The sequence below is a fragment of the Hippopotamus amphibius genome, chromosome 1 (genome assembly GCF_030028045.1).
Source record: "Hippopotamus amphibius kiboko isolate mHipAmp2 chromosome 1, mHipAmp2.hap2, whole genome shotgun sequence".
Taxonomy (NCBI): Eukaryota; Metazoa; Chordata; class Mammalia; order Artiodactyla; family Hippopotamidae; genus Hippopotamus; species Hippopotamus amphibius.
The window spans coordinates 32,644,340-32,671,113 of record NC_080186.1 but is presented as its reverse complement, the minus strand read 5'-3'; the positions used below and the strand labels follow the sequence as shown (position 1 = coordinate 32,671,113).

At 38.5% G+C, this 26,774-nt stretch overlaps 1 protein-coding gene across 6 annotated transcripts in view; it reads right to left on the bottom strand.

Annotated features, from left to right (window-relative positions):
• NFYC (nuclear transcription factor Y subunit gamma) overlaps positions 1 to 26,774 on the bottom strand; it is a 61,933-nt gene that overhangs the window by 26,092 nt on the left and 9,067 nt on the right. For 2 of the 6 annotated variants that reach the window (XM_057706992.1, XM_057707032.1), the window contains exon 2: positions 3,948 to 4,060. In XM_057706992.1, the coding sequence (XP_057562975.1) occupies positions 3,948 to 4,052 (105 nt within the window). In that variant the 5' untranslated portion in view covers positions 4,053 to 4,060. Of the gene's footprint in view, positions 1 to 3,849; positions 4,061 to 15,040; positions 15,100 to 24,282; positions 24,480 to 26,774 lie in introns of those variants that run through there. The other 4 variants (XM_057707010.1, XM_057707000.1, XM_057707016.1 and 1 more) reach the window with 4 other exon arrangements.

The window sequence follows — 26,774 nt, the reverse complement described above, 5'->3', positions numbered from 1 at the left end:
TGGAGCATTATTCACTACAGCCGAGAAATGAAAGCAACCCAAAGGTTCACTGACAGATGAATGGATAAACAAAATGCAGTATATACACATATACAGAAACTATTATTCAGCCTAAACAAGGAGAGAAATCCTGTCACATACTACAACATGGATGAACCTTGAAAACATTATGCTAAGTGAAATAAGCCAGGCACAAAAAGACAAATACTGTATGAGTCCACTTATATGCGGTACTTAGAGTGATCAAATTAATAGAAACGGAAAAGCAGAATAGTGATTACCAAGGGCTGGGGAGAGGAAAAAATGGGTAACTGTTGTTTCATGGGTTTAAGTTTCAGTTCTGCAAGATGAAAAAGTCCTGGAGATGTTTCACAACAATGTAAATACACTACTAAACTGTACATTTGTAAATGGTTAAGGTGGAAAATTTTGTTGTGTTGCTTTACCACAATGAAAAAAACATCAAAGTCCAATAAAATACTGAAAAGCTAGGTGCTGAATTTGAACTTCCAGAGTTTATCTGACCACTTGTCTGATCCTGGATTTGTTTCTGTGCTCAAACTGAAGCACAGGCTTGCTGCACTGGCCTAGTCCCACCATACCCCAGGAAGGCACTAGTTTTACACCAGGCTGATCCCAGCACTAAAACCTGATAAGCTTAACCATGAGGTTATCCCCTCAAAACATGCGAAAAATTCCCCACTTTTGACTTTATAATTTCAGTTTTTTCCTCCCTTCTGTTTTATATCTAAGATAGTATATTATAGATAACTACCACCTTGAGATGCGGAAGAGAGAACGATTTTTCAGTGGAAATCCACCTGTGAACACAGGCCACTCTGAGAATGCTCAAGACAAGTTCAACTGCTGAGGATCCCCCATATAAACAAACAGTACCCACAGGTGCACTCAGAATATAAATTAGTTTTTTTATCCCAAAGTCAAGTGGGCATTTTAGCACAATGAGAAGTTATATTGTTTATCTTATTAATTCATTACCTGTCCATCTCTCCCACCAGAATACATGGTCTATGAGTGCAATGATTTTGCCTGTCTGGTTCACAATTGTATTCACAGTAACTAGTACAGCCATAGTAAGTGCATAAGTACTGATATTTGTTGAGTGAACAGAATACATGGACCATGTATGTTAGAGGTTAAGGACGAGAAACTCTTAACAAATTGCAATATGAGTTCTATATCAGGAAGGAATCCAGTGTTTGATCGCCAGAATGCTAATATTGATACCTTCAGTGCAGCAATGACATACCTAACACAGAGAGCTCCTTCAGCATTTGCTGAAATGACACCAAATGGACCATTCTTCATTAAGGATATGAGACCATACTCTGACTTTTATTGCTTCAGATTCATCACTGTGCCTGCCTCAGTAACTATGTAATAAATACTTACTGAATAAATGACTCTGGTTGTAATTAATCACTACACTGTAAGCTCAAGGGCCACATTTTATTTGATTCTTCTATGTCAGTGGTTCTCAACAGGGGATGATTTCAGACATTTGCCAATGTCTAGAGACATTTCTGGTTGTCACAACTGGAAGCAGAGTGTTACTGGCATCTAGTGATTAAAGGCCAGAGATGCTGCTAAACACTGTACAATGCACAGAAGAGCCCCTCACAACAAAGAATTATCTGGCCCAAAATGTCAATAATGCTGCTATTAAGAAACCCCAATCTAAGTGTATCTTTTAACACCTGGAAAGAGTGCCTGCTTACAACAGATTTATTGTTGAATAAATTGCCCAATAGTTTTCACCAGGTCCTAGAACTTTGGCAGGGCCACTAAATCAGGGCTAAGAAACGAGCTACAGCTACTGGAGGAAAGTAAGCTCTGCTTTTCTGCATTCTCTAAAAGATCTGCCTCACATTAAAGTATCTCCAAGTCAAAGCATCCACTATACAACCACATGCCTAAAGAAAGCCACCTAAGATATAAAAAAAAAAATCCTTGGACTTCCTAGGTGGTGCAGTGGTAAAGAATCTGCCTGCCAATGCAGGGGACATGGGTTCGAGCCCTGCCCTGGGAAGATTCCACATGCCACGGAGCAACTAAGCCTGTACGCCTAAAAAAAAAAAAAAAAAAAAAAAAAAAAAAAAGGGGAAAAAAAAAAAAAATCCTTGCAGTTACCTCACCTAAGGTAAATTATATTTTCATTTTCCTAACCAAAGGTCAGAAATGAACTATACCTTTGTAGACAAGAGGGCAGACAGCAGTATCAAGCAGTATCAGCAGTATTTCATCTTGTGGAACTGAAAACCACAGACACAGAAAGATAAAATGAAAAAGCAGAGAACTTTGCACCAGATGAAGGGACAGGATAAAAACCCAGAAAAACAACTAAATGAAGAGGAGATAGGCACCCTTCCAGAAAAAGAATTCAGAATAATGATGGTGAAGATGATCCAGGACTTTGAAAAAAGACTGGATGCAAAGATCGAAAAGTTTACCAGAGACCTAGAAGAATTAAAGAACAAACAAACAGAGATATGCAACACAATAACTGAAATGAAAAATACACTAGAAGGAACCAATAGCAGATTAATTGAGGCAGAAGGGCGAATACGTGACCTGGAACACAGAATGGTGAAAATCACTGATGTGGAAAAGAATAAGGAAAAAAGAATGAAAAGAACTGAAGACAGCCTAAGAGGCCTCTGGGACAATGTTAAAGGCACCAACATTCGCATTATAGGGGTCCCAGAAGGAGAAGAGAAAGAGAAAGGACACGAGAAAGTATTGGAAGAGATTATAGTTGAAAACTTCCCTAACATGGGAAAGGAAATAGCTATCCAACTGCAGGAAGCGCAGAGTCCCAGGCAGGATAAATCCAAGGAGAAACAGGCCAAGACATATAGTAGTCAAAATGACAAAAATTAAAAACAGAGAAAAGTTATTAAAAGCAACAAGGGAAAAACAACAAATAACATACAAGGAAACTCCCATAAGGTTAACAGCTGATTTCTCAGCAGAAACTCTACAAGTCAGAAGGGAGTGGCACGATATATTTCAAGTGATGAAAGAGAAGAACCTACAACCAAGAATACTCTACCCAGCAAGGATCTCATTCAGATTCGACGGAGAAATCAAAAGCTTTACAGACAAGCAACAGCTAAGAGAATTCAGCACCACCAAACCAGCCCTACAACAAATGCTAAAGGAACTTCTCTAAGCGGGAAACATAAGAGAAGAAGAGGACCTACAAAAACAAAAACAAAACAATTAAGAAAATGGTAATAGGAATATACATATCGATAATTACCTTGAATGTAAATGGACTAAATGCACCAACCAAAAGACACAGACTGGCTGAATGGATACAAAAACAAGACCCATGTATATGCTGTTCACAAGAGACCCACTTCAGACCTAGGGACACATACAGACGGAAAGTGAGGGGATGGAAAAAGATATTCCATGCAAATGAAAATCAAAAGAAAGCTGGAGTAGCAATAGTCATATTAGATAAAATAGACTTTAAAATAAAAAATGTTACAAGCGACAAGAAAGGACATTACATAAAGATCAAGGGATCCATCCAAGAAGAGGCGATAACAGTTATAAACATATATGCACCCAATACAGGAACACCTCAATACATAAGGCAAATGCTAACAACTACGAAAGAGGAAATGCAAGGCAGAAATAGAGACAGAGATGTAGAGAACAAACACATGGACACCAAGTGGGGAAAGCATGGAGGGTTGGTGGGGGATGAATTGGGAGACTGGGATACCAAATTGTATACTCTAAATATATGCTGTTTATTGTCTGTTAACTGTATCTCAATAAAAGTTCTTAAAAAAAAAAAAAAGAAATGAACTATACCTTTGTAAATGTGCTTGAGATTAAAAATGCTTTAGTCTAAGTTTTGGTTATTCATCTCAAAGCTCTTTACATTCTTCAAGTTTCTCATTCTTCCTTACCACTGTTAAATTCCGGATTTCTTCCATGACACGAGGCCAGAAGGACTGTAGGCTTTGCTGGGCATCACTGCTGCTAGCGCCACCAAATCCTCCTTCTGTGGACATTTTGACAACTAAAAACAAACATATACATGATATACATTAGGAACAATAAAGTCAAACTTTCTGTCCAGGTTATTTATAGCTTTCCTTGTGGATGTTTTCACTAATTCATTCAATTTTTCAGTCTGAGAAGGTATACAATTGTGCTGAAGAGGTTTTTCACACCGATTTAAGTCTCAGCAAAAAATAAGGAGGAAAAATTTCCCTTCTATCCAGCTCATACCACAGAGACTAACAAGGAGCTCCAACCAGAAAATTTAAAATTGCTAGAAATCCAAACTCAAATCCTAATGTGAATCAAGGACTTTTAATGTCTTATTTTGGGGAGGGGAAAAAAAAAGGACACTTGGTTACCCTAGTCTGGTCCATAATTTTCAATGCCATTCTCCCCAATGTTTTTCAAGTTCTACACCTGCAGCATATACATTAAGGGTCCCCAGTGATTAATACTGCACAGAAATGTAAACCTGAAATCTTAAAAAATAAGAGCCAAGTTTATCCTTTTGTTTTAGACACCGTGGTCCCATTTCTTTGGGGCTACTAATGATTATTATTCCTTCTAATCTCAAGCTAATGCGCCTCAAAGGACACAAAAGCACTAAAGCCTAGGCCAATAATTGAGTGGACGGCACAAAGTCTCTGAGCTGAAATCAATTCCCAGTTCTTTCCTTACCTGACCCATGCTGTTAGGCACAAAGCCAAACAAAGCACACACTGGAAGCTTTGAGGATGGTTGAAAAACAATGAAGAATTAAATTTAGGATAGAGAGAAGAGGGTCAGAACATGCATTTGGTCAACTGCTCTGTGATGGGAAGGGAAGATGAATAAGGATCCTCACATTAGCTACAAATATAGATAATACTGTAATGTTTTAAAAGATTTACAGGGGGAAAGAAACTCCAGATGGCTTAAATGCTTATCTGACAAATACTTAAACCCAAGAAACAGTTTAATTAATCCAAAGAAGGAGAAACTTGGTGATATCCTAAGAATTTCTATTCTGAGAAATTATTTGAAAAGGTTTAACATGCCAGTGACAGGATGCTGGCGGAGAGCTATGTAAATCATTAAGAACTAATTCTGAAGGGCTGAAAGAAAAGCACCAAAGCCAGGTGTCACATGACCAAATTGCTACTTTCCAGGCTCCACGTGGATGCATGCTGTGCAGATCACTCTCTATCAGCAGAATGGAATGAAGGCTGATAAATCTAGGCTTAGACTGTGAGGATGTTTGATTCACTCTTAAATGTTTGCCTGGGAATGTCCTAGAGGTCTCTGATTTTCCCCCCTTTTCTTATAAAGGAAATGATGAGGGGAAAGAAATGGAAAGAAAACAAGAGTACAATCTTCAAAGCAGAATTCACTCTGGTGTAATGACATTAGTGGCTGATGATGTAATGGGAAAAGGTTTGGAGCCAATTTCTGGTGCCGGAGGCCTACCAGCAGCTCTATACATCAACAGGAACTCTAGGTGCTAGGAAGCAATATGATCTTGGTGTTTCTGAAGGGAATTAAAGTGAAGAGTGTTGAATCACAGTTGGAAATGACTAGATAAAATCTTGAGTCCTAAATAACCAAGTAAGATCCTCTCAACTCAGCTCCCATGACATTTTCACTTAGCATATGCACATGGCCTATACACTATTCTCTTAGATGTACTGAGAACAAAGAAATCAAGGTAATCTAGAGAAATTTAATTATTTTTATTAATAGATTCTCATGAGGTACTCATGACAATGATGAGAGTGAGACTCTAATCTTTTTAAACGGGGCAAATAAAATCTTTCCAGAAATGAAAATAATTATCAAAAAACTTTAAAAAGAATCTAACCTTTCATTGTATGGACCCATGGACAGGCCTGATCTTAGCAGAATCTGCCATGAAAACTGCTACAGTCGAAGGAGGAAGATGCACAATTGCCAGTGTGATTCTCTATATAACTTGCTAATGATGAGTAGGTTTAGCTTGAGTGCAAAGGTCTGTGAAATTTTGAAAGTTCGTAACCAGTTTTGATTGTCCTCTCATCTCTTCCCACAAACATTACCAAGGTACACAATTCAAGAAGCATTTTTAAAACCATCTGTGCACAGTCTGCTTTTAAATCTTGAATTGCCCCAGCTAAGGATGTGCCGGCGCAATCAGTTCCCAAACATCTGTGCAGTCAATAGATTGTGAATGAATCTTTGGCTGGCTCAGAGCCATACACACTGCTGGAGTGGGGGTTGGGTACAAAACAGGAGTTAAATTTTCCTGGAACTGACAAATGCATTAAAGGTTAAGTTCTTAACTTGAGAGGACCATCTGAATTAGAAAATCATAAACGGATAATGGCAAAAAAATTCAAGTCAATAATAATGTCCTTTACATTTTACAGCATCACAGAAGTTTAAAACTGGGGGATTAAAAAAAAAGGCGGGGGGGGGGGCATTAAGAACCACCCAGGCCAGTTCCTCTAAACGATGCTCATAGCTCTACTTCAACCTCTGCCCAGCTCCCTCAATCCCGCCCTAAGTGTCATTTAGCTTAAACATGAGCTCCTCCCTCAACAGTTCTAAGAAACTGGCTCACTGGTAAGGCATTCTTTTCCATCTTTGGACAGCTCTCACTGTTCTTCTTTACATTAAGTTGAATTTACAAAGGATCATTTCAGCTTTGGATTTACAGTTATAGCTTTTGTGGTTTTTCCATCCAGAAACTTCTTCTCATAAATTCCTGACTTCAAAAAAACAAAGGTACTATACTCTCATCAGGGACAGAGCCTCTCATGAGGAAAAAGAGAAAACTGTTTAGAGCATGTTTTCTAGCATCTTTGCACACAGATGATTTGTAGCTAATTACCTTAATATCTCTTGGAAGAACATAAATTGCTACTACAAATTCCTAGAAAAGGTGAGTATTTTTATTCAAAAGGCTTTCCTTAAAGCAGATCCAGTCTTCACATGGGGCTTTAAAAATTAGACCAAATCTCAAGCAACAGATTTTATGAAAACAAGTTGGTGTTCTCAATATTTTCTGACTGTGGCACAACTTAACATTAAAATAATAAAACCTAATCATAAACAAATTTTGCTCACCAAACACCCAAGTTAAAAAATATAAAGTAACCTTAATTTTATCACTTATTTTAATAATTAATATGTTAATTGCAACTGAACTGAGTTTGCTACAGAAGTAGCCTACTTACAACATCTACAACCCATGGAAAATATGCCAAGTTCATCTTCTAGAGTGATGAGAAAGGTATGTATTTAAAAGTAAGAAAGAGATTTATATTCTGGGATCTTTTTTATTTCATGTTAAATTGCTATTGCTATCATAAGATAACGCTATTTACACACAGTATGACCAAGTTGCATTAGCTTAGATGACTCTTATGAAAAATGCATATAGAATTTCCCAGATTTAGTTCATAATTAATATTAGATTTATTTTATCATTCATGTTCATTAATTAGTTTATAAATACTTGAATAAGACTGCCTGTTCAACTATTTAATAAAGACTTAAGGACAAGATGAAGTATTGAATGATTGTTGCTATAAGAAATCTCAACTCCCATTATCTTTTAATTTATTGGGTTTCAAAAACAGTTTGCTTTCCAAAACAAAAATGGGAAGAATCAGAGTCCACCAAGGAAAGGCCATTTCTCCAATGCTCAAATCAACTGCCATCTCTCCACAAGTCTTCTCTAAATAACTCCAAGTGATCACTCCTTCCTGTGAACCTTCAGAGCCCTTAATCTGTACTTCTTCCTGCCCTCACCACATTACCTTGTATGATCATTATTTATGTATTTCTTACCATATTTCCCCTTCTGCTTTATAAGCTCCTTGTGGGTAGGACCTGGGTATGATTTATCTCTGGATTCCCTCACAGCACCTAGCACAAAGTCTGATAAATAATTACTTCTGAATGAAGGAGCAAAAGAGTTGTTGCATATGGCCTTTCTGAGAAAAAAAGAGGCCTCTTGGAAAGCCTGGCCCTGAAATAAGACTTACAGGGACTGCAAACTATTCTAGGAGCTTCAGAATAAATGAGGTTCTCCTTGGGCCTTTAAAGTACAAGTAGGACTACAATCAGAAATCCACATAACTTACTGAAGTGAATTTAAGATAAAAGGGCATGGGACCTCCCTGGTGGTCCAGTGGTTAAGACTCTGTGCTCCCAATGCAGGGGGCCCGGGTTTGATCCCTGGTCAGGGAACTAGATCCTGCATGCCGCAACTAAGACCTGGTGCAGCCAAATAAACAAATATTAAAAAAAAAATAAGATAAAAAGGCACGACAGGAAGGGGAGACACGCACACACACAAACACACGAAGATCCTAGAAGTTGTAAGGCAGACAGGAAGGCTGGAAACATGGGTGCATACCACCCCAAGTGTAAATCTTTTGAAAGTCAAAATCTTCTCAGAAAGGTGACCAGGATAGATTAGCAAAGTTTGAAAAATTAATGACAATAGGTTAAGTAGGAGAAAGGGAGGGACGGACTTCTGTTTGGCCATCCATTGCCAGGAAGATAAGGAGAAAATCATGGAGGAAATGGAATGATTCAATCAGCTTGGGATGATTCAATCATATCACTCAAAGGTAGACAATCTAGCTGTCATTCTAATATCCAGTTACTCTTTGTCATTCTTGAAGAAAGAGACCTAAGCAATTTTCAAAACATCCCAGGAGCAGAGTACTCCCTCCTCCTTTAAGATTCTTTTGGAAGTCTTTTAAGCTCTTGCTTTTGACCAGGTACCACTCTCACCAAATCCTCCCTTAGTGATATGCTGGACATGGAACAGGATGTATCAAGATGGTCAACCTTATAAAACACAAAGAAATATAAGGTTTTACTACAATAGTCCCTGCTTTCTAAACCTTTAGGTTTTAGAAAACCTTTAGGTTTTAGTTCTCTATTTCTTGGCATGTACCTCACTCTCTCTACAAAAATCCTTTATATTATATGCCTAAACCCACAATACAGCTCTCTGAAGCAACTAAAACCAAAGAAGTGTTGTTGGGAGATAATACTAAATCCCTATCATCACAACAACTATTCAAGGAAAAAAAGACCCCAGGAAGCTCCCCTAAAATGAAGCCTAATCCTTGCCCAGTGCTGCTTCCTATTAAAATACTAGAGCTGGGGATTTCCCTGGCAGTGCAGCGGTTAAGAAACCGCCTGCCAGTGCAGGGAACACGGGTTTGAGTCCTGGTCCAGGAAGATCCCACATGTGGCGGAGCAACTAAGCCCGTGTGCCACAACTACTGAGCCTGTGCTCTAAGAGCCTTCGAGCCACAACTATTGAGCCCACGTGCCACAGCTACTGAAGCCTGTGTGCCTAGAGCCTGCGCTCCGCAACAAGAGAAGCCACTGCAATAAGAAGCCTGTGCACCACAACTAAGAGTAGCCCCTGCTCAGCTGCAACTAGAAAAAGCCTGTGCACAGCAATGAAGATCCAACACAGCCAAAAAATAAATTTATAATAAAATAAAATACTAGAGCTGCCCAATCCCAGGCAAATTTTACCTAAAAATAATGCTCTCATTGTTAAATGCAAGCAAGTATCTCTTAGCCCAGTTGTGACTGAAAAATAAATCTAAACATTGGTACCACCTTTCACCTTAATTGCCCCACCCCACCCCCCCACCCACAATCCAACTTGCAGCCTTTAGGCCTTTCAGGTTGAGAATGCCACCAATCATTCCTGTGTGTCTCCAACTTAACATATATCAAGCATCTCCCCATGTTCAAAGCACATTAACTTCTTCATTTCCTTTTTTGATTTGCATTTTGACCATGTTTTCCTGTCATTAGATGACATGCTTTTTATTTTGCCCAATTAGCAGCACTATCAAATGCATTTTATGTTCCAGTATTGCTCAGGTATTTATTGAAGTTAGTCCCAGGCTTATTTGAATTGGCTAAAACTGTTCGGATGTTATATTTTAAATGGAGAATGAAAGATGAAAAAAAGAATATTAATATGAATGAATAAGAAGAAAGGGGGTAGCATTTAAGCTAACTTGTGCTTGCTATTTTAGACATTCTTTCAAACTACAAAGAAAAGTGAAAACTAAATTTGAGAATTGAAATTTCTGAAACGAAACAATTCCACCAACATCAAGTTGGTTCTCATGTTTATATAGATGGACATAAGGACCATTATCAATCACAATGGCTAAAAAGCATCTCAAGCCTTAAGGGGGCATATGTTCTCCACAACAAAATTAACTTTAAGGGACTTCCTAGGTGGCGCAGTGGTAAAGAATCCGCCTGCCAATGTAGGGGACATGGGTTTGAGCCCTGCCCTGGAAAGATCCCACATGCCACGGAGCAACTAAGCCCATGTGCCACAACTATTGAGCCTATGCTCTAGAGCCCGTGAGCCACAACTACTGAGCCCATGTGCCACAACTACTGAAGCCCACACGCCTAGGGCCCATGCTCCACAAGAAGAGAAGCCAGCACAAAGAGGAGCCTGCGCACCACAATGAAGAGTAGCCCCCGCTCGCAACAACTAGAGAAAGCCCATGTGCAGCAACGAAGACCCAACGCAGCCAATAAATAAATAAAATAAATAAATAAAAATAAATTTATAAACAAAAAATAAAAAATAAATAAAATTAACCTTAAATTGACAATTTCAGGAGAAAAACAGCACTGTTTTGGAAATAAAAAGACCTATGTTTGCAAACTGGACTGCTGTCTACAAGGGCCAGTCACTCCACTAAGCCATTCCAGAAGCAACGTACACTGAACACATACTCCAAAGGCCGAAGGGGTGGTATGGAAGGCCTACACTTCACTGCTTGAGGATGAAATGAATACAAGGGAAGAGAGAAAAGAGGGTTCAACAATCTTTTTTATTTTATTTTATGTTTATACTTTTTGGCCACGCCACACAGCATGCAGGATCTTAGTTCCCCAACCAGGGATCAAACCCGTGCCCCCTGCAATGGAAGCGCGGAGTCTCAACTGCTGGACCGCCAGGGAAGTCCCTCAACAGTCTTTATTTAAGCTCATCTAAGGTTTCTACTGAAGCAAGAAAGCACTAAGCCTAGTGCCAGAAACTTTACTACTTAAGGTTCTAAACATAACTGGATACCAGATGGTCATACTCCCTGACAGGTTATTACACAGCACCCCACTACTATAAGAACGAATAATGAAGCCTTACTGGAGACCCCTTTCCCCAACCCTGAAGAATGCCCAGTTCCGTGTTTGAGGGTGTGTCTGTCTTGAGTTCTGAAAGATTAAGTATGAAGCCCCTTTTCAAACTGCCTACAGCAGAAATCATGATTTCCAAAAGACTATGGGTTGGAACTGGCTGCACACTACTCTCCCTAAAGGTCTGCTCACAAAGACATATTTTCAAATTGGCAGCAGAGATACTTTTCCTTCAAAAACAAAAGCATGTTTCTGTTTGCTGTCTATCACAACATAATCTTTTAAGTAAGGGCTAGATCATAATATAGTTAATCTGGAAAAATAGGAAGGCATAGCAACTGCTATAAGCAATGAAACTTAACAGGAAGGTGTGACCAGAACATTTATAAACCTGTTTCTATGGAATAGAAATGGTAATGTAAACATCTTACTTCACATACTTTCTTCCTCATTCCTTCACTGATGTTCAACTTACATGACATATGTCTATACACTGGCATATATGTCAGCAACAAAACACTATCAGTATCATGTATCAGTATTATGATGGAGAAAGAAGACCAAATATTTTAGTGAAGTATTCTAAAGCAAGGGTCCACAAACTACAGCCCACAGGCCAAATTTGGCAGACAGCCTGTTTTTGTAAATTCAGTTTTACTGAAAGACTGCAGCCCCCATTCATTTACATTGTCTATGGTTGTTTCCACCTTACAACAGTAGAGTTGAAACGTTACAATAGAAACTGTATGACCCACAAGTCAAAAATATTATCTGGCCTTTTACCAAAAACAAAAACAAAAAACTGATAATACATAGATGGGAAAACTGAGCACCAGAGGTTGAAAAGCTTCCCCTAGATCACACAGCTGTTATATGGCTTCCTCACCTGTTCGACCTCCATTAAGAGTGAGCTAGGCCAGCCCTCTCTGCCTTACAGAAATATTTGTTCATCTCTTTGACGCTCCAACCTAATGAAAGTAAATAAATTCTTGAAGGAAGGACAACAAGCACATAACTGGTTTTTCAGACCCTGAGCCTCAAAGAGAATTCTAACATGAGCTGGAGAAAGAATAGGGTCTGTAGTCTGAACTAAACTGTAATCTACAACAAAGAGCCATTTTGCTTACTGGATCCCCTCTGAGACTCAGAAACGCTAAGAACAACCTTTTGCCCAACTTCTAGCAGGATCCTGTGTTAATGTATGCCCAGGAGAGGTGAAAGTATGATTCTGAAGAATGTTTCAAAGATGCCAACTTAAGAGCTTTAGAGTTTCACAAACTACTTGTTACATATGTTACCCTCAATTGATCTTCACTCAGCTCAGTGCCAAAGATTTCAGTATTATTCCAATTTTACAGATGAGAATGCTGAGGATTGGAAGTCACTTGCTCAAAGTCATAATACAGTAAAGGGAGAAGTTGGAAGTACTACAGCTCTAAAATTCTCTTGATTTAGTACAGCTTGTTCATTCTCACTTTCCATTGTTTTAAGGTATGTGTATATTCAAACTGCTCAGGGCAGTCTCAGCTTGGATCACTGACTCGAATCCTTAACCCGAAAGATCATTTTTATTTCCACTTGCTCCCAAAATCTCTGTGGCAATCACAGAAGAGAAAATGCTAATGGCACTGCTATCTCCTATCACATAAACATTCTTTTCTTATTTCTCTGTTGTCTCTTTTTCCTTGCTCCATCACTCTTTTCTATTTTATCCTTGCCTCTTGCTTGTCCCTAGGACCTATGAATACTCAGCTGCAAACAGTGGGGGGCAGTAAAGTACAGGGTAAATACATAAATAAAATGTATTGAACCTGGAGGTTCCCGTTCTTTGGCTACTAACTTGTCACTTAACTTCTTGAGGCCTCTGTTCACCTCACAGGGCAGCTGAAGCACACAAATGGGAAACACGTGTTAGAGAAGGCCTTGAAAAATACCAAGCATCATATAAATGCCAGATGGCATATCAAAATCACTGCTCAGAGCTAGACGAGACATCTACTCCCGGCCTGAATAGTCTCAGACGCAGTACCAAGCCCAAAGACCGATTTCCCTCATGTACTGTAACAAGTAACCTAACTTGCTTCTTTCTCTCTCTAATTTAGACTACTTACTTTATTTTTAACATATTTCCTAAGAGTTCTGCGTCAGATGCATGGAAACAGATGCAGTGAGAAATCTTCTTCCATCTCTTTTATAAACATAAAATAATTTTTAAAGCTCTTTAAACTATTAAATTTAGAATGAATGTACTGGTTCCAAATAAAGAATTCAAGATGGAAATGACTAGGAATGCTCTTAACTTAAATCCTCGGGAATGTCAATGATCAGTTGCTATGCAGGCTCTCCCTCTAGACAAATCCAAAAATGTTAAAATTCTTAGAACATGTCTCCTTGGACACCTCAGACTTCTGGAAGCTAGAAGTATGTGGCTGTTTTGTCTTGCAGAAGGAATCTTGTTTTTCATGTTAGAAAGCAGAGGAGACCTGAAGTCTAGGCAGCATCCCACCCCATCTGGCCCCACCAACCAAGAAAAAGATTCTGTTTTGAGCTCTGAAGAGAGCTCTGGTGGCTTCTATCTCCATCCAACATCTTGGAGTAAAGAGAACATGTTCTGAAAGCAGTAATTTTTGAGACTATCTCATGGATTGAAACCAACTTTTTAAAGTTTTTTGGGACTAGCACTGCTAAGAAGCTTGCTCTCACAGTATGTACAACTATAAGAAATAAATATACACAGTAACTCATCAGCGACCACTAAATTTTCTTCTCCCCAAGAAATCATTCCTGGTACCCAATAAAATCTATTTCTACAATTAGCACACTCACTTTCTTCATACATATATTGACTATTATTATTAAGCACATTATTTCTTAAGCCTAAAATTTCCATGCTTCTATTTTCTCCCCAGTTCTTATGTAATTGTCTTTGTTTCTGGCACATCCTCAAGGGAAATGTGCCTTGCACACAGTGGGGATTCAACACACACTTACTGAATTAACAAACACAAGAACTATTTTAAGACCCCCAAGTATCTTTGACTTCACTCTGGGTTCTTTTCTTTGAAATATGCATACAGGGAAATCCTCTCAAGTACCTGAGCTCAGCTGTGCAATAAACTTTGTGTAGTAATACAATGGAAAAGTCAAAAAAGAGTGGGGATGGGGAGAAACCTGTCCTACTTTAGAAAATGTAGCAGAAATGTACATAATTACCTAATCATAGACTCCACTGGAAAATGGAAGATTGTGTTGGTGAGTTAATCCATCTAAATACTAGAGAATTCTCAATTAAAAACCTGGAGGGTATTATAAGAGGGTCAATAAGAGCCTGGCTGTACTGATTTGGCTGTATGGATTCTGTTGATTCACAGACACACTGAATTCTGCCCTCTGTTAGTGTCTTTAGCACTGATTTGAAAGTTAAAAGAAAGCAAGCAAGAAAGGGCATAAGAATAAAACAAATCCTCCCAGTCAACCAAACTCTAAATCTCCCATCTCCGTGTATATAGTTGTCAGGAACAGAGACTGTAAAGACCACATCAAAGAATGCAACTCAGCTGAGATGGTTATGCTAATCCCTTGCATGTGTACATGCTTTACACTTTGTAAAGTAGCTTTCTTTACATTATCTCACTTGTTTTTCACTACAAACACAACACAGGTACTAATATTCCCACCTGACAGATAAAGATTCTTTATCCAGGCAGACTGAGGGACTTGACTTAGGTTACAGGGCAAGTATATGCCAGAGCTGGAAGCACAACCCATATGCCCTTATTCTCAGTTCTGTACTCTTTCATGACATGTCCCCCTCCCTCTTTAGAACTGATACCTCAGTAGAGGACCAAGAATTTAAGAATCTGTGGATCTTCTCAGCCTGGAACATACATCCATCAAGCCTTTTATCTTCAGTTTTCCTGATCATCCTCCTGGAAAAAAGTACTCCAAAATGCCAAGATGTCAGATTCTTACACATTTCAAAGTGGAAAGCTTAAGGCTTTCAAGCTTGTTAAAGCTGCAGTTGCCCACAAGGACTGGGACTTGGGGGTATCTGGTCACCAACCAAGAGAAGAGATTAAAAACATCCGGTAGATCAAGCTCACTCTTTGGGGGCCTGGTAATGAAAAGTCACTCTATCTTTCACTACCGTTCAGAGCAACAGCCTTAGCCTAGCCCCCCTTACTGGAGCTGTTTTCCTAGCTGAACACTTAATAGGAGGAATCATCTGGTTAAATTCTATGCCGTGTTTCAAAATTACAGCCATTGCTACATTGTGAACATGGTGACAATATTATTTTAATTACGCAGTCATTACTCTCAGAATCAAAATCCCTGTTCTAACTACCTAACTAGGAATAAAATAAAGATTATAAATCACAGCTAGGAAATACAAAGCAATTGATTATTTAAGAACACCATGACATAAGTGAATGATCCTTTGTTGGAAAAAAACCTGTCTTCATGCCAGCATAGTAGTTGTATGGACTCCTAACAGTTGGGGTTTTTAAAGCATTGAGGATTTTTTTCCTCTTACCAACTCCTCTTCAGGTTTTTAAAAGACCCAACCCATATCAATCTCAGTGAGAAAAAAGACACCTGAGTATCTTGAATAGCTGAATTTTTAAATCAAATGTTTTTTTTGGCTTGTAAATCTTGGTGTTTAAAAAACTGAGTTGATGGTAATTGCAAGTTTCATCTATTAAATACTACATGGTATGCAGTCTGCCTTCACCAGTCATTAGTCTTCATTTTTAATATGTGAAAAATCTTAATGCTGTATTGATTTGTTTGCAGTTAGTGTGATTGAGAAAATGATAAGCATAGCAAAAAGGATCAGGTCATTTGCTTTTCCAATCTTATTACTTCTCAGATGAGCTAATGTTTAGTACAAAGACCAAGCAAATACTGTACAGTTTAGCTTAACCTTGATTTTATTGGTTCAAATTAAAGGCATTGTTAACTATCATAAATGCAAACTAATCATTGTAAATTATATTTTAGCATGGTCTGCCTCAAATAGTAATGTATTTTTCTGCATTTACTTGGATATGTTTAGAATCACTTTTTTTCCTACTGTATCACAGACAAAAGAGGTATGTACTGATTTGTACAGATATTTGACAAAGCCCTCTGATATGCTTTCCCTGACTACTGCCTTCATATTTCATTTTGAATTCCAACTTCTGAGGTTGCAGCATATATGAATTGCATTTTCCAAAGGAGATTTGTAAGAATTAAACTATATTTAATGAGTAAACTTTTGAGATTTCTGCTGTATTGTTTCAAATGTAATAAACTTTACTTCTCTAAAAATGAAAAAAAAAAAAAAAAGAACACCATGACATCTAAAAACACCATCTCTGTGGTTCAAGATAAGCATGCAAATATAAGAGGTGTCCAATACATACCACAAAGTGTACATCTGCACAGCTAAAGAACACTATAGAACACCTAACACAATTCTAACCTCAGATCTATTTGGAAATCCTTCAATCTGATGTTAGTGAATTTAAGATTCACACAATTTCCCAACATACTGGTAGTACTCATACTAGTATATAATCTATTGGCACTATGTTTCGTTCTGAAAAGAAACAGGGTTGTGTTCACCTATCTTGTTTGACAAAAACTTTGAAAATCACGTCATTAACTGTAAAGTACTATGTTTCATACAAACACATTACACTGCTTAACAACCTTCAAGGGTAGCTTCATGGGCATCTGGCCAGTTAATTACCAGGAGAAACATAATCATGGAGTTCAGGATATAAATAACCAAGTAAGATAGCTGGAAATTTATCACTATTTCTCAAGTGAAAAGTTTCTTATTGCCTTTATTTTAGACTGAGGATAATTACAACATACCTAGACTAGAAATCTGCTAAATCCTACAGATGAGGCTATCCTATTCCTGGTAATTTACTGTGTGTGCTGCTCTTCAGTGTTGTCATGACCATGTGGATATAAACTACTTGCTAAGTAAATGTTGCCAAATTCCTACTTGTGTATTTATGCTTGGCTTCATGCGGAATGCTGCCATTTGAGACTTTACAAAGCTGAAACACCAGTAAGATTAAGCCTGATGTAACTCGGGGAAAAAAAAAACATCTTTGCATTGGATGGAGATGTGTGTGTACTTAGAGCTTAAACAAGGGAGCTTGAGGTTATGCATGCACACACATACATAAACATACATACAACTAATCTCAATGAGCTATTGCATAACATTTCAAGGAAATACTTCTACTTTTTCAGAAAAATGAAGGCTAGATCGTAGGGCAGTATTTCTAATCTTTTTCATATCACACAGAAGATGTGTTAGTATTAGCTTTCTGAATATTTAATCTATGGGCTGATACTGATACTCTTGCTCAGTTTAACTTGTAACAAGATCGCGTATCACGCATGGTATTCTAAGTATTCAGAGGGAAATGTGGGCTAGTAGCGATACCTTCAATTTGTTATGTATGCCTAGTTAAGGGAAGATACAGATATTCTCTAGTTTTCACTAAATTAACATCCTGAAAATGAACAAGTGACTTTTTAGAGAATGCTAATTCCTACATGAGAGCTGCACACTCAGATAACAGGGGTGCACAATCAAAAGAGCTGAGAGAGTGCTGACCTAGACGACTCTGCCATGCTCACTTCTAGATGTCTCAACTTCAGGGGCCGACCTTTTTTGTGTTTCCATCATTGACACGAAGCTTTATTCTTCTGGTCTTCTGTCCATCCTCTTCCTTGATTCTCCCATCCATTCCCCAGGTTCAGCTATGATCTTTATGAGCTTAAATTCCAAACATATGTTACCAATTCTGGTATTTCTGCAAAGCTCCAGTCCTGCTTGCTAAACATCTCCAAGTGGAAAGCCACCCAGAACTCAAACTCCTCTTGTCTAAAATTACATGTACCTTCTTCTTTCCCCAAACCTGCTCCTTCTAACTTTTCTGTTTCTATCCTCCAGTTTCCCGGGCTTGAAATGAGTCACCCTAGACTCTGTTCAATTCTAATCAACTGCTAAACTCTGTAATAACAGTGTCCATCTCCTGACCTTTCTTCCTATTGCCACTCTCTCTGTTCAGGTTCTCATCACTTCCACGTAATAACAAGTATGATGGTAATAGCTAACGCTACCCATTTAGGACTGTGTGCCAAGTTCTAAGCCTTTTACACTGCTATCTCTTTTAACCCTCATGACAATCCTAACGGTTGTGAACCTAGTGTGTGAACTCACTGCGTAATGTTCACTGTTTCTGTTGTCCTCTACTCATTTCTACACAGTGATGCTTAATATAAAAGCATAGCTCTGATAATGCCACATCAACCTATTAACCAAGATCTCCAATGGTTTACCATTATCAGGCAGAAACAGTTCAAATTTCTTACACTGGCAGTCAAGGCCCTCCAGTATCTGACCCCAGCTTACTTCTCCAGACTTCTTCGCCACTCCTTCCTGTCCCTAACTCATCTCCTTATGCTCTAAGCAGACTAGACCATTTACTGCTCTCTTCAGCCCACACTACACTTTTTGAATCATGACCTTGCTCCTCCTGTTCCCCATGCCTGAAATGCCCATGTCTTTACCTCCCTGAGTCCAACAGCGAGTTAAACAGCCTTCCCTCATTCCTGGGCCAGAAGTAAAGGTCTCCCCTCCTCTGAATTCTGGGTTCTTTGCTTGTACTTTCCGTATCAGTTTAATATACCTGATATACATCATCTGTCTCCCCTACCAGATTGTTAGATCCTGTAGTAAAATTTTATTTATATACATTTTTTAAATCTCCACATAAATAAGACATGCGTACAGGTGAATTAGTGAAAGAAGTATAAAGCATCCAACTTTACTATTTTCTCAAAGGTAAGAACTATATAGCTTAGGCAGATAAAAGAAAAATTTATTGTGTCTGGATATTTCCAAACGGGTCTTCTCTTAGTTTTCTATGTAATTGAAACTACAGAGACAGACCAAAATGACAGTACTTCCAAGAAAAAAGGATAACCAAGTGAATCAGCACTGCTGTTTGCTGTGGTTATTTTAGTCTCCTTTCTTCCTCTGAACTAAGGAACACAAGGTCACAAGCTATGCTATGCCACTTTAAAGTTAAACATTTACAAGGTGGTTTTTTTTTTCCCCTTTAGTTTTGCCTTTACACTGGAATTTACCTTCATTTCTTATCCTTCAACTGCCCTTTTTCATTGCAGGGTGTAGAAATGTATTTTAATTTATAGTATATACTCTCAGAGGAAAACTTTTGGTCAGTTATTGAACAGGGGAGTCTGGCTTTGGGACACCAACGGGAGAGACAGGAAGATAAGGGTGATAATGCAAATAGAATCTAAGTTCTAAAGAGCCAGGCCCAACTGAGGCAGCAGAAAGAACAGATTAAAAAGAAAACTAAGCTTCTGAAAAACGCAGACATGAGGTAGATACCATCCAGCTGTGTCTATTATAATTTTCAGTCACAGTATACCCCAGGACTTAAATATAACATGTTACATCATTCAAGCCCTTGTTCTTTCAATAAGCTGTACCTTTTGTTCAAATATATAAAGGTGGTAAAAAGAAATCTAGCTATGAAAAAAAAATTAAAAATTTTCAAGTAGATTATGCTCTACCAGATAATATGCAAAATAAGAACAAAAATCAAACCAACAAATATCCTAACACACACACGTGCAGATACACAATACGACTTTGCTGGTAGTAAAGATTAAAGTTAGCATAGTTAAAATATTATTTTCCGAGTATACAGACAATGATTTCTACTTCAGTCTTGTCAAATGCTTAAAATGATCTTGGGATCTTTGTTTATTAAATACAGCTCAGCTTTAAGGACTCACTTGAAGAACCAGGCCCAAACTTGTTTGGGAATTAGCTTGCTCCTGAGGTGTGTTAACAACAACAAAACTAACAGGCATGCAGGTGTTGTATTTGTGTATGTTAGTTTACTTCCTTGTAATGCATAAAAGTGACCCAGCTCTCCAGGACAGCTTAGCCAGGTGGGTACCATTACCACCATTAGCTTCCTAGCTGACTCTTAGCTTTCTGAATAAGCAACTGCCTGAGGCAAGAGAGCTCCAGATCCCAAAAGGGACAGTAAGTCTGCTAACAAAGCAGACTTTCTAACCAACAGACTCCACGTGAAGATTTCTGAACCTCTTCCATGGCTCACTTTCTCCCTGTTCCTTCTGTGTTCAAATAGCAAACCTGTACAGATGTACCAAAAAGGAAGACAAAAAAAAAAATGAAAAATAAAAAGTAAAAACAACCTAGAGGAATGAAAGAAACATAGAATGACCTGAGCAGGAGTTGAATCTCTGACCAGTCATTAAAAAGGCCAGTCATTAAAAGGCTGAAAGATTGAGACAACTAACCTCTCTGGGCCTGAACTTCCCCACTTTACAAGAAGAGAGCCAGGCTAGATCCCTAAATAACTTCCATTAGGCTAACTTAAGAGTATATAAACTCTGTGTGCATATTTTATTGAGAATAGGAATAGGCAAAAATAACTTCTTTCGTGAAGAAGACTACGTATAAATGATCAGCTTTAGACATGTAAATTCTGGTGTTACTGGAGCCTCCACAAAAGTATATAGCCTCTTTAAAAGGAGACCCCCATCTTGTTTTAGGAACAAAAAGTTCCCAGTGACCATGACTGCTGTTTTCAAACATACACATCCCTGGAACCAGAATTTTATTTGCAGAGGCCAATGTCAATTCTGCCAAACCTTATACCATCTTAATATAATTCTTTCAGTGCACAGGCAGGAGGTAGACATCAATGCTGACTGACCATGCCTTAGAGGAAATCACTTAATAGGACAGGAAATCAAATAGATCACAAAATATCCACCACCCCCCCCAGGTGGGGGTGGGAGAACCCTAAAAGTAATGACACCAGGCATGTAAAATGGTTGAGAAAGAAATCCCCATGGGTTCCCACCATTTACCTTGGAAATGTATCTCACAATAGGTATCAACTGTGAGAAATTTATTTCCGCGTTTGTATTTTGATGAGACCAAGTATTTTTTTTTAAAGTCTTCATCCCAACATTTACTAGCTTACTACTACTTTGCAAGCTGTAACTACATCCCAAGTTTGAAAACTGACAGAAAAGAGATCATATGACCACAAAGCAAACAAAAAGTTTATAATCCCTGCTTGGTAAACATCTGAAACTATCACACCTTACCTGCACTATACTGAAAATCTTAGTAGCCAATCAGAACAGGTTCCCAGTTTTTATTCTGAGAGGTTCCTAAACCTAACAAGGGTTTTTAAAAAAAATCAGTGTTCTCACTTCATCTGGTTCTAAAAGGCCCTTAATTTTTGACAGAAGAGTTAAAATTCTTCCACTGGAATCTTGGTAAAGGAATGTTTGATGGTCTCAGTGTCTGCATTATGTAGGGTCCTGTCAGCATAAACAGAAATATGCAGGTGAAGGCATGTGAAACCAGTTCAAAAAGAGATGTGTCAGGTTTAAACAAACTCTTTTGTAAACATATTAAAATAATGGCATTTTCTCTTTGATGCCACACCTATCTCCATAAGCGTTTAACCCCTAGCTTGGATTACTAACAACTAACATTTATGCAGCACTGCACAATTTGCAAAGCACTTTGACGTACATGATCTCATTTGAGACTTACCACTAAATAGGAAGGCGCTATTTTTAGGTTCCATTTTTACATGTGAGGAAGCTGACACTAAATGGCTGACTTGCCCAAGCTCACAAAGCTGGTGATAGCTGAACACAGGTCTCCTGCTTTTGCTACTGCACCATGCTGCCTCAAACACTGTAATCAGAGTAAATAAATGCCCAAATCTCAGACCCCATCTAAGTCTCCGCCCCACACACACAGGCACCCACCCCCCAGCCTAAGTTATAGTTAGCTCCAGGTCTTTGCTCCTTATGGAAACAGAGTTTTCTTCATTTCTCTGGGAAACATTACTGGCTAAAGTGTTAAATGAGGAGATCATATCAACACCATTCAACATATACTGGAAAATATCTTAGTCACCAGGGGCTCCGCATAGGCATGCCTATGTGCACTTTCCCAGGTAGCAGGTCAGATTCTCAGAGTCCATGACCCTAAAAAGGCTGTGAACCCAGGCTCGAGGCAGTAGACAGATATCTTTCCAAGAAGATAAATCCACAAAGTTCTTAATTTAAAGAGTTTTATCGAGACCTCATACTGTGAGCCACTTACCTTCTGCCTCTGCCCGCCCTCCCCCCCCCCCACAAGCCAATAGGGTCATTCAGTATCTACAACTGTTTTTTAAATCCGTATTAAAAACTGGAGTAACTGGTAACATATAAACCAATGGCTTGTAGAAAAGAAATTTAAATTAAAATAATTATCTGTTAAAACGTAATCTTTATCCTTTCTCTTAGGACTTAACCAGAATGACCGTTTGCCTTTTTTTTTTTTTTAAAGAATGACTGTTTTCTTACCATAAGCATTCCAATTTCCCAAAAGAAGTTTCACAAACATAACTATTTTAAACTCCTGAAATACCATTCTTCACTAAGAACCCTCTAGATTACATAGAAGACAAGGCAGCATGCAAGGAATTCTGAATTTGTTAGACAGTCCACTCAACTATCATACCAAAAGGATTTAAATTTTTTTTGCTGGGGGGAGGGAACGAAGAAGAGTTGGAGAGAGAATGAACGCAGTCCCATTGTCTTATTGCTTGAAAACTCCTAATTTGAATCTATAACATATTCCTACTAACTACTGGACTTGAACATCAGAAGTACAGCTTCTTTTCATCTTAAACAGAGCTTTTCAGTCCAAATCTGCATAAACAAACTCTGTCCTTCAATCTTTCAACTCCTCGGCAGTTTTTCAAGGTCACTATTGCGAGGAACGACAGAGGCCTGCATCTAGCAACTCTGACTGCTATTCCAAGAGCCCAAAATCTAAACCCTTATCGATCCTCTCAGGTAAATCCTTTACTCAAGGGAGGCAAACCAATACCCTCCAAACTTCTCCTCTAATAGGGCCTGCTCCTTTTCCCTATCTAGAGGCTGAGTGCTGCCAGTTCACTGCTCCATACTGAGTCTGCTGCAGAAATGTTCCAATGACCTTCATTCCATATTTGCAAATAAAAAGAAAACAAAGAACTGCTTTTTAAAATCAAGTGTATTATAGATCTTAGTACACGGGATGGAAGATTTCACTATTCACAAGAATAGGCTGGTTACCGATTAGCCAGCAACCTACATTAGTTTCATATCCCTAAAGAGGGGGAAAAAATACCAAGGGCAAAAGACACGGTCCCTGTACTTTTAACTTTTCTATTCACAAACTACAGGTAAATCAGGATTTTAAAGATTTCATATAGAAAATGAAAAGCATTTTGTTCACATCATTTAAAGGAACCAAATCAACACCTGACAAAATGTGTGAAACTGGTAGAAAAAGATGTGCTCTTGTCACTGCCAATATAATGGAGATGTTTCTAACCAGCATTATGAGCTAAAATGTGCATTTTAAAATAAAGATTGTTAATTAGTTGGTACTCATTAGAATCTAGAAGCAGACAGGCAAATCAAGAAAGTTATGGGAGAATTTCACATTGGCATGTGGGCCTTCACCATTAGAACCTGCATCAGTGCAAATCATAATTTCACACAAATTTAGAATAGCAATGGTGTTGCTTCCATCTCTGAAAACACAAATGTCAACAAAGTGCATGGAAATAGAAAAAGTCTTAACAACAACTCAGCTTATTCTGTAGGAAAGCTTCAGTGCACTTGAACAAAGGAAAATTATTTGGAAAACAGTTAAGTTTACCGAATGCAAAGAGAAAGTGCTTTGCTGCTGTGTGCCCCTGAAAAATGATTAGCCTTTCTTCATGTACCTGCTCTAGTCAATACTCAACTAGGAAAAGAAATCCTAGTTGAAGGGCATGCAAAATCTAAACAGAGCAAGGTATTCTAGGTGCACCAAAAGGTATGCATGGAATGTAAAGTGGCCATTTTCTGAAACAGTGCAACTTGTCTACACTCTCTGAAGCTAAACAGTTTCTACCATTTTAACACAAAACAAAGAATTAAACTTACCGGGAACTGCATTAATTTTACATGTAGTTATTTATATCTCCTCGGACAGGGAGAATTTAAGTCACTGCTATCCCTCCCCCCCCAAAAGGACGGAGGAAACAAAAGGCAGCAGGAGATGCAGAAACCTGAGTTTGGAATGTCCACTCCAGTGAAAGCCCGAACAGCTGTCCCCCCACCCCCCAGCAAACTATTCGCCATTTTTCTTTGTCTTTCAGCTGACCCCTGCCTCAGTGAAAAACTCCGAGGCTCCAATGAAGCCCTGCAGCCTCCTTCCACTTTAACAGTCAAAGGCATTCAATCTAGCATGCTATTTGACACCAAACCTTGCCTCCAGAGTGGTCCCATTGGCTGAGCTGCTTTATCAGCTAAGAACACAAAACCATGATTGGCTGTTCACGTCATCAGTTACCTCCTTTGTACACTTCCTGTTTTAAAGTTACCTTGAGAAGCAGAACAGGGGTCAGATTCAGACTTCAAACTAGGAAGAACTTTAAGGCTTCGAAATGCCTGGCAAATGCACACAGCAGATGCACTATGGCCACATGTGCTTCCAAAACAGAAGATACTGAAAATTTAGAATTATTCTTAAAATCACGCCAAACGGCTGTTACAGTTCCCACCCAAAGGATTTCTTATTGGTTGTCAGAGTTCCATTTAAAAAATTTAAGGTAATTTAACGGCTTCTGATTGGCCATCAAAGATGTCTGTAAGATACTGCTACAGTATCCTATGGCAGTAAACCAGAGAAGCAATGTGCACAAGGTCGGAAAGTTGTGACTTAACTATCTTCAGTTTCCTGTTAAGCATTAACAGAAGAAGAAAAAGAAAACTGAGTGAGCTAAATCCAATGGCTCCAAAGAAAATATAGCTTCTTTAAAGTAACAAAGAGTGATATCAATGGTCATACAATAGTTTGCAAGACTTCCAAAAAGGCATCTGTCAATATGTCCATGGTAATTTTAAAAGCGCACATTAGTAACAGGACAAATAACTTTATTTTGAAATACAAACTAATCTAAATAGGAAAATTCTGGGATAATGTATGAAGTTATTGACAAGGACAGTGGCATTTTCAAAAAGTCTACCAGGAACCCAAGAGGGAAATATAATGATAAAGTGGAAAAAACTGGCAAAGAGTGAACACCAGTGAATATATTGTTTAAAACACAATATAGTTTGATGGATTAACGAATCTATTTAGGGTGATTACAAAATGCTGCAGATTAGCTTTTAATATAACAGAGTTTTAGTATCACAGAACATAAACTTTTCTACCACATTTTCAAGAAAAAGCAGCAGGGCTGATCTCAAGAGAGATATTGTAAGTACTGTGGTTACTGAAGACATTCTGGGGTGCTGAAGTTTACCAGGGGTGGTCAAAGACTTGTTTATGGATTGTGAGCCCAACTGTTTAGGTTTTAAGAGGAAGCTCCTAATATGGTGAAAATCAGTTAACATTTTTTTTTTAATATTCAAATAGAAACATCTCACTATTACCTGAGGCCTTTAACAATCTCCTTATATCTGCTTCCTCCCATCAAAGCAAAGTATCCCAGGACTAAACAATACAACCGTTTTGCCAGGGAGAGGAGATCTCTTCTAGAAACACCTCAGCTGATCTTACATGAGAGGTCATTATATGCATATGCAGAGATTCAGAAGTCCCTGAAATAGAAGCAAGGCAGACTGTCCAATCACTTTGCCATATTAACTTCTCTTAGAGAAAGAGTGAGGTGCAGAGAAGTTAAACTGGCCCCTAGCCATTCGTCTAGGATTCAAACTCAGGTCCCACCTAGGGTGGTACTCTTTCTATGACACTACACTGCTTTACCAAGACATGGAGCACCTCAGAGCGCATCTGAGGAAATTCTTAGGTGTCACATATACAGTCCTTCATTGGTATCTATGGGGGACTGGTTCCAGGACCCCTGCGTTTACTAAAATCTAAGGATGATCAAGTCTTTTATATTAAAAGGCGTAATACCATTGGCCCTATGTATCTGAGTTAGGCATTCACAGATAGAGGCTGACTGTATGTATAGGTAGCATCAATCATTACATCCAGCTTTATTAATTTAAAAATTAGAAATCTGACTAATGTTTAATTTGATCTGTTGGTTAGAGATCTAGCTAAGTATCTGGCAAATAGCACTCTATAAGTGATTACAAATTTTTGTTACTAAACTACTAGATTCTTGAAGCTACACAGAGTTACAGGTATTGTAGTTCTTTTCTGAAAAGTTTAGATCACAGATTCTGAATAGCTGCCAGCCTTGGAAGAGAAGGCAGAAAGCCAACAGACCAGTTGTGTGCCTCATTCACACTAGAGCCTCTCTTAACCTCATAACACTGGGGGTCAAGTCAGCTGCAAGGAAGCAAAGAAGCTCCTTTGAAGGGTGGGAGGCAGAGGAATATGGAGAACATGTTCACATCATTGACCATTAATTAGTGTCACTACGGCAAAACGACTAAATACTTGGGAATCAGGTAGA